Genomic DNA, 16,146 nt, shown 5'->3' on the forward strand with positions numbered 1-16,146 from the left:
GACTCACTGTCTTATATAATTGACCAAGGGCTTCTACATGGCTGACTGGCTTTCGGTTCTGCCCACCCCTGTTGCTGGTGCGGGGAGGTTCCCTGCTAGGCTCCAGAGTGTCACTGACAATCTGCCCATGTCGACTTGATGAATGTGTTGCCCTGTGTGTGTGTGTGTGTGTGTGTTGCCCTGTGTGTGTGAGTGTGTTGTCACAGCATATTTCCCCTTCTGTGTGTTGTCTCTGTTGCAGAAGATGAGGGGAGGGAAGAGTGAAGAAATATGACAAAATTTAGGGAGGGCTCGCTTGAGAGATAAGACTCACAAGTTTACCTTTGTCGTGTGCATGTCTGGCTGCCTGAATGTACTGTATGTGACGTGTGTATGCGGCGGGCACTCCCGCTGACCCTGCAAAAACAGTCAGCTGAAACAAGAAAGGTACTCCAGTCACCTTTGATCTAATCTCTTTACATATTTTAGTCATCAAAGAGCCATCGAACACATGCTGTCTGCTGTCTACAATTAAAATAGGAATCCTTTCACAGCTGTGGCCCTTGGCTCATTTGTTATACTCTTCATTATCAGAAACCTTACTGACTACGTGCATGGAAATTTTCCATATGCTAGTTGTTTCTGTCTGTTCAGTTCAATGGACACATTTTATTTTGGAGGTTGTGTGTGATCATGGCTGCTGGTTAGGAGTCTGTTTTATTCAGGATCAGTTTCCGAGATAGGAGAGGTGATGGATTGTTCCTAGCAGTCATTTAAAGTCCTGTTCTGGGGACAGGTTTGGCTGTCTAGCTGTGTTAAATGGTTCATCAGACAGGGCAGAGCTGACATACAGTGAACAAGAAAGATTGTTAGTTGTCAGTATTGCTTTGATGAGGAGTCCCAGACTTAATGCATCAAGAGGCAATGAAGGTTTTCACTATCAGAGACATTTCACATGGACAAATTCGACACACTTTGATCCATGACTAGCAGAGTGTACACGATAGAAGGATAAAGTTTTATACAATTTGTTAAAGTAATTTGATGTTTTTATCTTTATCAAAATAACATCCAAAATCCAAAACATCCCAAGGATTCATGTTAATCTTTTTAGCCTTTATAAAATAAAAAACACGAGAATAAAAGTGATGAAATGTATGTTTGTCTACTTCAACATAGCTGCAATCGTTAGTACGTCCTACAGTAGTAACTGGACATCATTTCCACGGCCAAGGAGCACATCATTAACATATGTTTGTAGGGTTCTTGGTTAAACGAGAAAAACAGCCCAGTTCACAACTGATCTAATATGTACTATGCAAACCAGCTCTGGATGCTGTCACAGTGTAGTGTAATGTTAGCAGCTCTGTCCTGCTCTCTTTTGTATTTGGGGAAGGTTACGCTCATCCAGGTTTCCTGAGATATCATCACATTTGCCAAACTCATTGGTTAGCCCTCAACCTAAAAGTCTTTTCTCTTTTAAAATTAAAATTGAAAACATGCTGTTTGAAAATACAAGTATGTAAGCTAAGCAGCCAAACACGGTTATGTCAGAATGAAATAAAAGTCAGACTAGGTGTACACTGCAAGACAATAATGCTGCTTCCTTATTACCATGTCTTCTGCATTGATCATCAGCTTTTGACAATGCTGTTGTTTTTGCCTCAGACTTGCAGCTTTATTGTTGTATCTTGTCATGTATGTAGCCATCTAGGGCATAATTAAAACCCCCTTAAAAGATTCTCCTGCAGCTGATAAAATCTACTAGTGAAAGTAATTTCAACTGGCAAAATCAACGGTTACCAGTTGGAAATGAGAAGTCTGCTTTTATTGACTTCTGTCTGAAATCAAGGATCCATTGCAGTAAATCTGCTACTGTTATTGTAAACTACATGTGTGCTATGCTGGAATAGGCTTAACAAACTGTCATGTGGTTTATTAATCTATAAGACCTTTTTTTTTTTTAAACTGCAACATTGGTTTGGGTTTTGGTTGTTTTATCTTGTTTGTTTTAGTATGTCAATGCATAGTAATTTGAAGCTATTGGGAAGAAAGTACAGTATTGAACAATGAAAGACTGAAATGGCAGTTTAGGTAATAAATTACCAAGCCCATCAGCCAATCAGTGAAGTCGCAGCAGTTGTTTTCCTCCAGATGTCACCTGCTGTGACATCAGTGATTGCAGTGAAGGCAGGAGTGCAACATGCTTGAACATTTGAACTAAAAACAGCCATGCAGCAGCAGATGTTTGCTCTGTGTTGGTGTCTTATGGGTGAAGTCTTTAAATGTAGTATTTGCAATGTGCATACATCACATACAGTAGCTACTATTTCTATCTGTGTAACAGGTTGTGTTGTTGAAATTGAGTTACATTATTTCGGTAATGTAAACCCAAATAAAAAATAAATGGAAAGCCAACAAAAGTATTGATTCACACATGAAACCATCTGTGTATTATATCTGTAGTAATTTTCAAAAATCTGTTATATTGCAATAATTTTGACGCACGTTAAATATTTAATGTTTCATTTCAGTCAAAAAAATTCTAACCCTTCAGAATGTGAATTTTGAATTTCGTCGTTGTACAGCCAGTGTGGAACAAACCGCCTGAATTTAACACAATACTTACGGGAGCTGGTGACTACAACTTTGACACTGATAATATATTGTTTCTGACTGACAAAGCTAACTTGGTATTTTCAAACACAGCTAAACTATAGTTTCTGTCAGATGAAATACGGTCTCAGGTTGCAGAGGGGTACGGTCACCTCCATTGTACTTCATACATAATAGTCATCATCAAAGGCCGCCAGCTCCTTAGAAAAATACTTCAACATCACTACTGTTATTTAACAAAGAAAATTCTGGTGTCAAGTAATACTCACTCTCTGTGTGTCTCTCTGTTCTTTTCCTTTCCAGTGTCCCTTGGTTTGTGAGTCGGCATCACATGCCTGCGTCGACAGAGAAAACAACCCATTGACAGGGCCGGGTATGATTCACATCCTGAACACCTGTAATGTTACCATTCATTCATAAACAACCTAGCAATCAAAGAAAACACACACAAAACACATTTCTTCTCCAATTTACCTGTCTTCCTACTTGTCCCCGTGCAATATACAAAGTTATTTTTGCAGGAGAAAATGGCAAGAGCTCACCCTGTAATGGCTTCAAAGTAAAGCTCGAAATAATTAATCTATACTCTATTGTAATACAGCATTGTGGTAGTTAACATCTATATAACATCTTCTTTTATCCAAAAGTCCCTTAATTAACATATAATTACCCTCGAATAACCCTTCCATTAAGAAGATTTCAGGTATCTCTGAGGAATCCCATTTGATTAAAGAATGTATGGTTTTCCTGATTTGATTAAAAAGAGGTCTTGGGGGGTTTTTTTTAGCAGCGAGAAAGAATAGTGGAACGTATTTTACAATGAGGTAAACCTACTCTGTTCTTTGTGGACTGACTGAAGACAAGCAAAAGATGCCATACTAGCTGTATGACACTAATTTAGTGGCAATGAAAAAATCTAGCCCTCTCAGCGGTAGAGAACGAGAAAATTGTTGAGAGAAAATGAAAGACATGTAGACAGAAAAGGGATAGACTTGAAAAGGTCACAACTCCTGCTGTGTTGAAACTTCACAGCCCATGTTCAGAGGAGACTTGGGAAACTGGTTTCCTTTTTCCACCCCATGAATTAATTTGTTCCACACATCCATTTTCTCTTTTATCCAGGTTCCCACTACCTCCCTAAGCCCCCCCTGCAGCCCCACGCCTGTTGTCATGGTGTCATTGTCACTTACTGTTTCTACTGTGATTAGCTAGTGAACTGCAGCCATGTTTGCAGGTGCACATCTGCAGCCCGTCAAAACAATACCCTCCCTGCAGACCCCGCCAGATTGAGTAATGCAATTTAGTCTTCCACTTTTATTACCTTTCAAAATGAGCATACAGAGAGCAGGGAGATGGGGGAGCCCACGCACAGCACGTCTCAGGAAGTCATTTTCTTAAGAGGTGTCAGGAAGGGAAACAGAAGCGTCTGATTGGTGGTCAAATTAGTGTGGTGGCAGGGGGGGAGTTCAGGGGTTAATCCGCTTCTCTGACGGAGGTGGAAGGCAGCAACTGTCGCTCTTCCGATTAAGGTTGTGCCTTCCCTCCCTTCTCTCCATGTGTCACTTGCTCCCTATTTATTTTTGTCTTCCATTTCACTTCACTTCACTCTAATCCCCATGCCGGCAATGTCTAAATGTCCCATTTCATTTAGATGCAATTTGAATCTTATTTGTGGCCATTCTAGGGCCAGTCTTAACCTTAATCATCATTCATTTCTACATCAGCTTCAGCATCGTTAGAATAATAAGCCTGGCTGCAGCTTATTTGGCTCACAGCTATTGTCCTTTAGAGGATCTCTATTGTCTGTATGAATAGGGGCTTTTATCCACAGAAATGATGACGTAACAAATTAAGGAAACAAACTGAGCTTAAATTAGCCAACATTTCAATAAACCATATGAAAGTACTGTAGCTTCAAAAAATGTATTCCGTTTTGTTTGTAAATAAAATGATGTGATAAACAACGATAGAAAATTACAGCCTTCATAGCTTCATTCCTCTGGTGCTCATCATGGTTAGTGTGTGTCGCTATTAGGTTGTCCATTTAAATCTTGCCAAGTGCACAGATTCCACCTTAAAAATATAGGCATGGCATTGTTCTAATATTTTTTTTTACTGCAATATCCCATAAAATGACCAAAACCATCAATCCATTCATCCATTTCTCAAAACTTTCTTACTTCCTGACCGCAGCACTTAGCTATAAACCCATTTGTTCCTACCGAGGATGGAAATCCTTCAAATGGATCACAGTTTAATTTTTTTAAATGGCTAAGTAGTTTCCAAAAACAGCTGAGCTCTGTAGTTTTCAGTAAACATCACTCAAACAGGAGTAAACAGTGTATTTGTTAGGGACCATTTTCAGCCACGGATGAATATACATACCCTCCTGCACCAAAACACTTGAGTCAAATAAACTGTGCAGCTGTAATGTTCAGGGTTATAAAGGATGTTTGCATCAGTCTCACCCAGGGCAATAATGTGTCTTTTATTGGTTTTTGGACAACAGTGAAGGTCTGTGACACAGAGGAATAAGCTATATCAGGCTTAGGATACACATACAACTCTTGTTAGTAGAATCAGTGCATTGTTAGATTTTGTCCTTTCCTCACATTTGTTGATGATAACAAAAAATATGCAATAGCACCAGGAAAACTGGAAAATTTGCACAAATCAATAGAAGACACTTGATTATCATTGACATTGTCTTGGAACATTCTTTTACATTCTGTTAACCAATTTATTGTTTTCATTTCAAGTGTTTGCCCAAAATTCACTGTGAAACAAGCTTTTATTGAAACACAGTTACAGTTGTTAAAACCAACCAGCCCTCATACTTTGATATTGTGTCCTAGATTAATTTCCTCTTACCACATAAGAACTTCCACTGTAGTGCTCCTTCTTGAACCCATCTGCATCGAAGGGCATCACTGAACTTTAACACTCAAGGACAAATGACGTAGCACCACCAGGATTAATGACTTGGATGCTTAGACAGATGACTTTGAAAAAAGGACAATCTGGGGCCACACCGGGGTATGGTACAGTATGAAGTGTTTGGAAGCGGCAGCATTCACTGTACTGTCAGTAGGAGCAGAAGTGCGGCTCCCACTTTTGAATTCAAGCAAAAACATTTCATTGGTGCCATGCGTGTTTGACTGCCTAGAGCGAGATTGTCAATGTTTCACCTGGGGTACTTCAGCTCCAGCTTATTGAGTGACTTTCTGACTGCAGCCCTGGAAACGAAAAGGAGTAATAAACACTGTTCAAGGCACACAGCTTTCTTGCCCTCTGCTGCCAGCATGCAGATAAGAGCATTAGAGCTGTTTTTCGTTTCCAGCCTTCGATTGCTGCTATTAGCAACTCTCTACAAAAATGAAGAAGATGGGGCTGAATTTGAATCGTTCTAATGGAAGAGTTTGGTGGTGGGGTTAGCAAGCAAAGTTTCAGAATGATTCAACTGTCTGTGCACCACTGTTGCACAATAAACAAGCAATTAAAATGCAAATGGTGGAAATAATAAGGCAAAGATTAACAGGACTAGGTTTCTGTATTTCAGTCTATATTCTAGTGTGCTGTGTTGCCACTGAAGTTGAAAGAGAGAGAGAAGGCCTTCGAAGACGAGAAACACCTTATCTATGGCAGACACAGTTATTGATTATAGAATTTAATTTGTGCTTCATACCTCATGTGACTTTTTTTTTGAAGAGTCTCTGTCTGTGGCGTCCTTGAGGTTGCCAGCTGTCAAAGCTGCTTTAGATCCTCAGTTTTCCCTTTGTGAAATAGAAAAAAGTTAGAGAACACGATGCTTTTTTTGCTGTGTCAGGTTGTTCACTATACCTTTCTTCCCTGCCTTTGTCTCCCTCCCTCAGTATTCAAGAACCCAGTATGCAAGGTGTACAGATTTCAGACAGTGGACAGCAAGTGGATGCTTGTACGGGAACAAATGGAGGAGTGCACTTTGTCCTTCAGCATCCCCAAACAGCTGCTCTCACTCTACATTCAGGAGGACATGAGAAGGTAAGCCTGATCAAAAGATGTCACTGCCAGAGATCTCATTGCATCAGATAGCTTATTTCCTGTTTGTGCAGGCATCAACTAATCAACCAATGGACACCAGTCAAAAGTTCAAAGTAAAACTCCAACCTTGTGTTACCTCATTATGTGTACAGTATGCATATGTAACTTCTAGACTGCCTTCACCAACCCAATTCACCGATGTAAAGGATTATTCAGAAGTTCCACCTATATTTGGAGAGTTAATTATTCGCATCTGCTTAACACTTCAAAAGAGGATTCAATGCCCATGCATCCAGAAAACGACAAACATTGTCTCTTTCAAACACACATGCACACGTCGTGAACATCGTGCTGTCGGCGATAACTGGTAATAACAGCAAGTGTGGGTTAGTACTACAGGTAAATTCAGGGGGCAGCAAACACTCTGTCAGCGTGGAAGGAGCTATTTTATCTGAAATGCAGCAAAGGATCAGCTGGGTTCTCTGCTTAGAGTACATCCAGACAAACTCACTCTGTTTTGATAGATAAGTTGTTCAAAATTGACCTTTTTTCTTCATATCATGAGCAACTACTGTCTGACTTCATGCTGTGCATAGTTTCATTTTTCACTACAGTATTTGAAACTGATCCACTGTCAAGAAAATGCTAAAAAAAAAAAAAAAAGTGATAATTTTCCTGTTTTGGATTATAACTCATCAAAAATTCTCTTTCGAGTAAATGTGGAACTTTATGGAAATCAGGAATGTAACTGCAATTAAAGTCCAGGCCAGTGTGAGAATGAGGACAGGTTAAGACAAGGACAGAGGGTGGTGGTGTTTCACCAGTCTCCAAGTGTGCACCCGTAAGTAGATCAAAGAGTCCCTTCCCTCAGGCTCGACTAATGTTTGTCAAGACAGATCATTTCTCAACTGGCCTGTTGTCCCTGGCAACCCCCTCTCATACATAACACACAAACGCATCCACACACACACACCCTTAGATGATTTCTTCTCTCACAAAAAATAAAAGTGCAATCAGAGATTTTGATGAGCTTGGTAGTGGGAGGAGACTTTGATTTGTAATCATTGTGTGCACCTAAAGAATTGCACAGAGTTCAAGGACACATTCACATACGCAGAACCATACACACAACTGCACTCACACTCCCCATCACACACATTCACGTAGAAACAATCACAGAGCCATTATTGACCGATTGACTAGACAAGCTCTGTTATCAGTTTACCAGTCAAACAGATGTACCGGAATTCGTTTGCATTCTCGGTCACATGTCCTCTCTCAGTATCTCCAACCTTTCTTTCTGTTTAAATAGAAGATGATCAGCTCTGCAAACTGATGATTTAAATCACAGCTAAATTTGGAAGACAATTATAGAATATTTATTAAATGTCTTATCTGTATAATGCAGCTCATGAGCACTCAGCAGGCTCCAAACCATGACTACCTTATACAATGTTTGTTTATTAACAGGCATGTGTACCGTATCTCCAGCTTGGTCGCTTAAGCACCTCTCCCTATAATCCTCTTTAAATGTTGTCTTTCTCCACGGTGCCTCTCCATTTAGCCAGTTCTGTCAGCCAGATTCACACTGGTGCTAGCTCAGTGTTTTTAATGATTCAGTTAGTGCTGCAAAGTTGTGAGTGCAGCGGCGGATCGTGGGTGGCTTAGTTTGCTGTACCACTCGATGATAATCTTGGATGTTTTCTTCCCTCTGTTTGTTCACTTTGATGTCTACAGTCACGTTCTTAATCTAACTCAGCGGACACAGAGGTGGCAGATTTTTTTCCGCTCGTTCCTCCAGTCATGATGCTGCTGCTCCTCATGTGTGTCTGTGTGTCTGTAAAGATAATGAATGCATGTGTAGTAAAGTCTCAGTGTGTGGGTGTTGATTAAACCCCTTTCATTAACAGCTGTCTGGTTTCTTATTAATGGTAAAAAATCATGGCCCCTTCTTTTCCTCTTAATAAACAAATGCTGTGATTGTGTATCAAGATCATATAGGTGACATATTAACATCAGGCTTCACTATTCACAGGCTAATTGTTGTGAACATTCAAGATCATAGTAATGACTGTGCTTGTTGGAAGGAGCTGCATGTTGTGAAAGAAAGGTTTGCTTTTCAGTCCTCTCACGCAGATTTTATTGACCCTGCACACAAAGCTCTCTGTGATTAAACTGAAGAGGCACTACAATGCACCGTGAAATAAAGGTGCCCACATGACTCGTCTTTGCTCTTTGGGAAACATATTCTGTTATCCCAGTCATCTGTCCAAGTAAATGTTAGCACATCATTCTACTTTGTTCATGATCTGCATCATGTTTTAGTCAAGATAAATGACTGAGCTGTGTCAGCTTCTGTATGTCCTTTAAAGCAAATCCCAGTAAGTATTGTATTGTAGATTTTTTCTTCTCTCCCTTTATCCCTTCTCTTCTTCCTCCTCATGTACTATAGATACCGTTTTCTGTCCATCCATTCTTTTGTTTTCTATTTCTGTAGCTTAAAATCTTATCTAATCTCTACTTATTTCTCATCTCTTTGTCTATGTAAACGGAACAAGCAAAAAAGCCCCTTTTTTTAGAAAATATTCAGCTACATATTCTACTGCTTTATTCCAAATGCTTTATTACTTCGGGATTAATTTTTTTTTTAGCCTGAAGAAAACACTGCTGAAAAAAATTAAGGGAACACTTAAATCACACATTGGATCTTGATGAACGAATTATTCAAGTAGAAAATCTTTACTGATGTACATTGTTTAATTTGTTGAGAACAAAATGACGTAACAATGGCTAATGGAAACCAAAATCATCAGCCCATTGAGGCCTGGATTCACAATCGCACAGAAAATCAAAGAAAAAATTCACAGGCTGATCCAACTTGTTAGAATTTCATCACGGCAACTCATAAAGTGACTCAGCAGTGTGTACGGCCGCCGCGTGCCTGTATGCACTCCCAACAACATCTTGGCATGCTCCTGATGAAGTTAGGGTTATTTTGTAGGGCTCTGGCAGTGCTACTCCTGTTCCTCCTCGCACAAAGGAGCAGGTACTGGTCCTGCTGCTGGGTTGATGCGCTTCTACGGCCCTGTCCAGCTCTCTTCATGTAATGGCCGGTCTCCTTGTATCTCCTCCATGCTCTTGAGAGCTGTGCTGGGAGACACAGCAAACCTTCTTACGACCACACGTATGGATGTGCCGTCCTGGAGAAGGTGGACTACCTGTGCAACCTGACTGGGCTGCAGGTACCGCCTCATGCTGCCAGTAGGGACAAGGACACTAGCAAAACACAAAACTAGAAAAAGAATCAGTCAGTAAGGATCAGGAGAGAGCAATTGTCTGTTACGACCACATGCAAAACCATTCCCTTTTTGGGGCTTTTACCTCTCCATTGCACCTGTGGTCCCTTTCATTTGCACCAAAAGCAGGTGAAATTGATTCACAATTGCTTGTGCTTCCTAAATGGACAGATTGATATCCCTAAAGTTTAACTGACTTGGTGTTATACTATGATGAATAAGTGTTCCCTTAATTTTTTTGAGCAGCGTATAACAAAACTCAACTCTCACATTGATGACATTATGATTTTCAAGCAACCTTCGCTATGCATTTTTTTGAATAAATGACAACAAACCTGTGTTTAATAACACATCTTATAATAAGGTAAAGGTAATTCTCTGTGTCATTATTATCTCTTATTAGTAATAATCATGAACAACACAAACAACAGATGGCAGTAACCCTAGAAAATTGGATAAATTCTCACTTCAGTGTCTTAAATATATATATATATAATGTAAACAATAATTTAAAGACCCCCTCCACTCAAAAATGTTTTAATACAATATAAAATGTGGAAAGTAAACAAACACTGACAATGAACTTTTCAGTGAAGTAGGAGACCCCTTGTGTCCAGTGATTAAACTTTTGAAATGAACGATATTTCCATATTCATAGATTTTAGATTTTTCAATGAGGGAGAAGAAGTAGGTATAATTTTAAGAGTTTTATAGGCAAATAAACATTTATATTTATTAAACATGCCTGGAGGGGAATGTTTCAGAATATGAGATCAAACCAAATATATTCCCCACTTGGACTATACAGTTGATTTATAACAATTACAGCATCCTCACATTGATAAAACAGGTTAAGTCATTTAAGTCTTGTAAAAATAATTTGATTCGATTTTATAATATTATATTTCTAGTTCCTTTTCTCAGTTCAAACACCTTAAAAACCTCCTAGATTCCATTTATGCATAAACTGTTTATTGGAGCACTTTTTTTCAAATGCCTGCTGTTAGATGCAATACCAAAAGACCTGAGTGACATTGTGACCCTTTTTTACATGCATATACTTAATCAGCCTATCCATATTCTTATCACACTATTCCTCAATCACACCTTTACTCTTCTCAGACAATAGCACTCTGATTAAAGAGGTGATACTATATCTCTGTATCCACCATCCCACTGCCTTATCACCCTCATTTAGCAAGCAGATATGTTTATCTATTCTTTTATCCGTTCTCTGTTATTTACAGCAGGATCATCCACCCTGACCTCCACTCCAGACTTCCTGGTACACAATAACAGATCAGAGACACATACTGCAGTTTGACACTGGGGTGAACAAATAGCAGTGGCTGAGAGGTATAGATTATTGTGAATGGCTGCAATCTGTTAAAGACCATTGTGCCAATCTAGTACCATGTAACATTTGCTATATAAACCTGAAAATCAGAGAACATTGCCCCTCTGATTGGTTAAAATGGCCCATTTATGGTATTAAGAACCACTTCCACCTAAGTGGGTGAGCTGGAAACAATATATTTGATTGAAACCTGGGAGAAATGTGGAGTGGCCCTACTCAGACCTCACTAGCTGGGAAATCTACCTCAATGCTGTCATCTTGACACCGCAAGGGTCCAATATCATTATCTTGTTCAGCCCCAGGCTTCTATTAACATACATCAATGGAAGAGCAGTGATAATTTTTTATCTTCTTAGTTTTTTTTTTCTTTTAACAAACTAAAGCTCGATTTCTTTCATTTTCAAAAACAAGGGTTTTAAGCCCCTGTCATTCAGAAAAATGCCAATTTCATCCCAGGGACTATTGCACATAAAACCTAAACATGTATATTCATCACTGGTCTCTGTTTAAATCTCTTTTATTATTAAGAATGGTTTCAAGCACTAATTATATGCCAAAAATAAAAATAATGACAGTCGAAACAGCACAAGCTTCCTTTGCTCATGGAATGTACTTTTGTGTGCAAGCCTCCTGTCTGTCTTCTTATGCCATAAGCATAACTTACTTACAACCACCTGCAGAGTGTGTTGGCAGAGTCGCCCAGCATGTGGTGGCTCTATGCCTAGAGGTTGTTTCCAGATGCAGGTTTGTTCAGAAATAGAAAGAGACAAGAAAGGAGTAAAAATTTCTCATATGTGATCTACCATTTATTCTACTGCCAGCTCAGTTTTTTAGCCATGCTAGAAATCTGCATCTTCTTATGTCATTTGAAAAATGTTTGCTGTATATATGTATGTGGTGAGCTAATGGCACAATACACTGGGGTTTGTCTTTAAATAGTGAGTTCAGCCATATTACATATTAAAAATAAATTACACTTAACTCTAAAGTAGCATTTACCCATGCAGCTAGATAAACCCGCCATGTTTTGAAATATCCCTCTTTGAGATTTCTGCTGCCCCTAAAATACAATTGATGAGTATTAATGTCTCTGTGGTGGTCACTAGACCAACCAATGCTGGATACTGACATTGATATTTAGGAGTTAAATCAGATAACAATATATTGGCCAATTGTATTTTTTTTCAACATTAACACATAACATAACCAGACATTCTTGATATGGATCCCTTACCGTTACATACTAAGCATGACATTTTAAGTGGTTTAAAAAAATCAGCTTGTCAGTGATCTCTGATGGAAAAACTATGTAATGGAGACCACTGTTCCTGAATGACCTTAAACCTACTTTGGCCTGGCTGTGCTGCAGTTTCTTGCTACTTATCAGCCAACATATACACATATACAGGTACATCAGGCGACATGTCTGTTTAGCTTTAGTGCTTAAAGTGCTAAGATTACATTTTGAAAAATTGAACCACAACATGTTTTTCTAGAAAAAAATGTCTGTGTTACTCGGGATATATCACCTCGCTGTTAACACTGTTAACAGTATTCATTGGATCTACTTTCTGACAAATTAATAGTTCCCATTAAAACTGTTGTGGCTCGATACCAGTAGAGATGCATGTTTCTTTGTTTGTTTTTTGCTTTGCCTTTTGTAATTTGTGTGAACGGAGGCTTTAAACATTGTAGATTTCTCTCTCTCTCTCTCTCTCTCTCTCTCTCTCCCCCTCTCTCTCTCTCCCTCCCTCTCTCTATCTCTTTCTCTCTCTCTCTCTCTCTCTGGCATAATTTCCATCGCCTTCTGCTGTGTATTGAAATACTTCAAAGTAATCTAAAAATAAGTTTCTTACCTGGAGGAAGCCAGGAAATAGTCTGGAGAGGCTATCAGTGCCTAATGCGTTGTTGTAGTTGTTGAACTACAACAAAGACATAACTACTACATTATGCATTCAAGCAATTATGCCTGGTCTTAACAATACGTCGAACCATCGAGCATTTATACATGCAGCCTTTCATTTAAAGACATACGGTATACAAAATACATGAGGTTTAATCACTGAAAATTGGTCTTGTTATCATGAAAGTAATGCATATGACCATGTATTTGTTTTCCTGAACCTAAAATGTCTATAATATCACTGCAATTTACTTTTCAATGGCTGCTGGAGGACTGGTTTCTGAATGATATCTGTCCATCTGATGTCGCCTTTCAGATGCAAATGATGAGCCAATGAATAAGGCCGTACACCTCCCAGTAGCAAACACTGACACACATGCACACACTCATGCTTGACCACTCTTTATATCCTAATGAAGTAAAGATTTTTGGCCTTAGGTTGCAAGCACAGCTAGATGAAAGACAGGCAACCGATCACTCTAGTGACACCAGAGAAGACCGGACGGGTTTGTTATATAAGTAATGGTAAAAGAATGGTAGGAGAAGAGGAGTAATTTGATAGGGCAGAGTGGATAAGTGGGCACCAGCTACTAGCCCGAGGTTCAGAAATGTGTTTATCTGGCTCAGCACAGGGTGCTTTGGGACGTTACTGTGTGTGCATGTGTGTCTGGTTCAGTTTTGTGCAAGCTTGTGTCTGTGTTTTGCCAGGATTGTTAATCATTTTTGTACCCTAACTGAAAAATTTAGATAATTTGAAAGGAGTTTGGGAAGCAGCAGAGATGTCGATAGAGCATTACAATATTACCCCGTGCTTTTTCTCCTTTAAATTAGATTGAATTATGTCTAATGTCTGTTTTTTAATGAACTATAATAAACACAGAAGCTACGAAGGAACATTATATATACTGTAATTATCTGTTTAGTTTCTATGAAAACCACAAAGGTCTTTATGATTCTGTGCTTATCTGTAGGGTGCAGGATCTGAGGGAGCTGGGGGAGCTTTCACCTCACTGGGACAACTTAAGGAAGGAGGTGATGACACGATATGGAGGAATCATCAGTTCCTACCAGGAGACCTTGGCTGAGCTGGACAAGATTACTGGTATGACAGCACCCACTAAATTTTGCATTCATACCTCTCTCCACACATACATTCATTCATACACATACAAAGGTGTTATGAAAACACACTTGGTTATGAAATAGTTCCAAGATGTCCTTGGCTCAGTCGCTTTCTTGAATGTCTGTTGATCAGTGATTCCGTGCCATTTCATATCATGAGCCATGTCTGTTTTCTGGTCTGGTAGATGTAAATCATCTTCTAATCGATTTTTATCATGGTTTGTCCTTGGATTTACAGAAATACTTTTTTAAAAATCAATTTTCCCCAAAGGATTGAAATGCAACATTGTGCATACAGCTGTACTTTGAAAAAGTTGAGGTAGAGCGACTGGCCATGGTTTGCAGATGGCACTGCATATCTTCTCATATCTTATCAACCGATCAATTATTTTCTAAAGTAGTAAATAAAAAAATTTGTTGTAGGAGGTGAGAGTAGTCTCTTATTGCAATGTGTGGTCCCTAAATATGGAGACGGGAGAAATTAAAGGAGTGAGGTATATAATGTCTGTAATCTGGTTTGACCTGTGCCCACGTTGGTTCTGTTATAACCCGGTCAAGCTGAAAACACTGCAGCAGACCCAAAGCTCTCAGGTTAAGTAGAGAAAGAGAGGACAACTTTGACTTGAAGGATGGATTCTGGGTGATTTATGTCGATGGAAAGCTTAGTGAGAGGTTGTTTTGTGTATCTACTTGCTGTCAAAGAGTTTCCATAGCAACACAGGTTTCATCAGGGGCAATTGAAATGTATGTGCCCATGTTTTCCTTTGTGTTTTGTTAAAGTAAGTGTTTGCAGTGTACATAAAAACTGGTACAAATCTCTGCCATGTGCACACAAAAACACAAGTCTTGCATCTCATTTACAAATACTCAGTGTTCTACTTAGTATGCAAATATTTTTGCACACTTTTTGCAAATGTTTTACATAATAAAAATTAATCCATGCAGTTAGCTTTAATGTGAACAGGGAAAGTAATTAGGCTGTTTCTCATTTGACATTCAACAAGGAAACACTGAACATGTGATAATGCCATACTAAGCCAGTGATGATGGGGTGTTTAAAATGCATTTGGAAATATGTAGGTGATGCATTTGTTGTGTTTAGTTTTAAAAACAGGGTGAAAACTCATACTACATACAAACAGTGTACTAGGCGTTGACATAGACTCATTTTATTGTACAAAACAACAGCTGTTTGGTGTGCGTAATACATTATGTGTCTCTGTCCTCAACCAAACTCATTAAATTATTTCTAATGAAAAACTTAACAGCAAAAGCAGATAGACATTTAAAAGTTCATAGACTGATCAATCTCTCTGGATTTGTCCTGTTTCATTCCTTTCCCTTTTCTTCATAATCTCTTCCTATGCATAGCTTAGCTAGCTCTGGACATAGAAACATTGTGGCTCTCGATTTACTCTCATCACCATAATGAGATATTTGTCTCTGTTGCTTTTTTGCTTTGCCCAGCTGATAAGAGATGAGGGTGGTTAAGCCTCTCCGCTGCCTGCCTGGGCTCTGAGGGAGGGGGTTGAGGGCGAGGGGAATGGATAATGTGGCGTTGGTCATTATGGTTTCTGACAAGTCCCTTGTGTGGCCCAGATGTTTCAATACACGGAGGAGCCCTCGCCCAACTCACCACTCTAATCCAGTCCTGCATTAACTTAACAGGATGACAGAAATGAAAACACAAGTAGGGTGGGCAAACTGCTGCAGATTAATTATTGATAACTGATATGATTCAAAAAGGTGCGAGTAGAGACAAAAAGAGAGTGTGGTGGAGGCTGAGCGTGAAGACCAGTGGATGAGCAGAGATGGAGGAAACAAGAAATTAAGAGATAATTACCAAAATGAAA

At 39.2% G+C, this 16,146-nt stretch overlaps 1 protein-coding gene across 1 annotated transcript in view; it reads left to right on the forward strand.

Annotated features, from left to right (window-relative positions):
* The window catches only part of inpp4b (inositol polyphosphate-4-phosphatase type II B), a 138,509-nt gene that overhangs the window by 71,832 nt on the left and 50,531 nt on the right, over nt 1-16,146 (forward strand). Inside the window, exons 7-9 of the mRNA XM_022738085.1 lie at nt 2,899-2,968; nt 6,468-6,615; nt 14,143-14,273. Coding sequence (XP_022593806.1) covers nt 2,899-2,968; nt 6,468-6,615; nt 14,143-14,273 — 349 coding nt within the window. The remainder of the gene's footprint in view (nt 1-2,898; nt 2,969-6,467; nt 6,616-14,142; nt 14,274-16,146) is intronic.

This window comes from Seriola dumerili, unplaced genomic scaffold (genome assembly GCF_002260705.1).
Source record: "Seriola dumerili isolate Sdu_G_001 unplaced genomic scaffold, Sdu_1.0 BDQW01000035.1, whole genome shotgun sequence".
Lineage (NCBI taxonomy): Eukaryota > Metazoa > Chordata > Actinopteri > Carangiformes > Carangidae > Seriola > Seriola dumerili.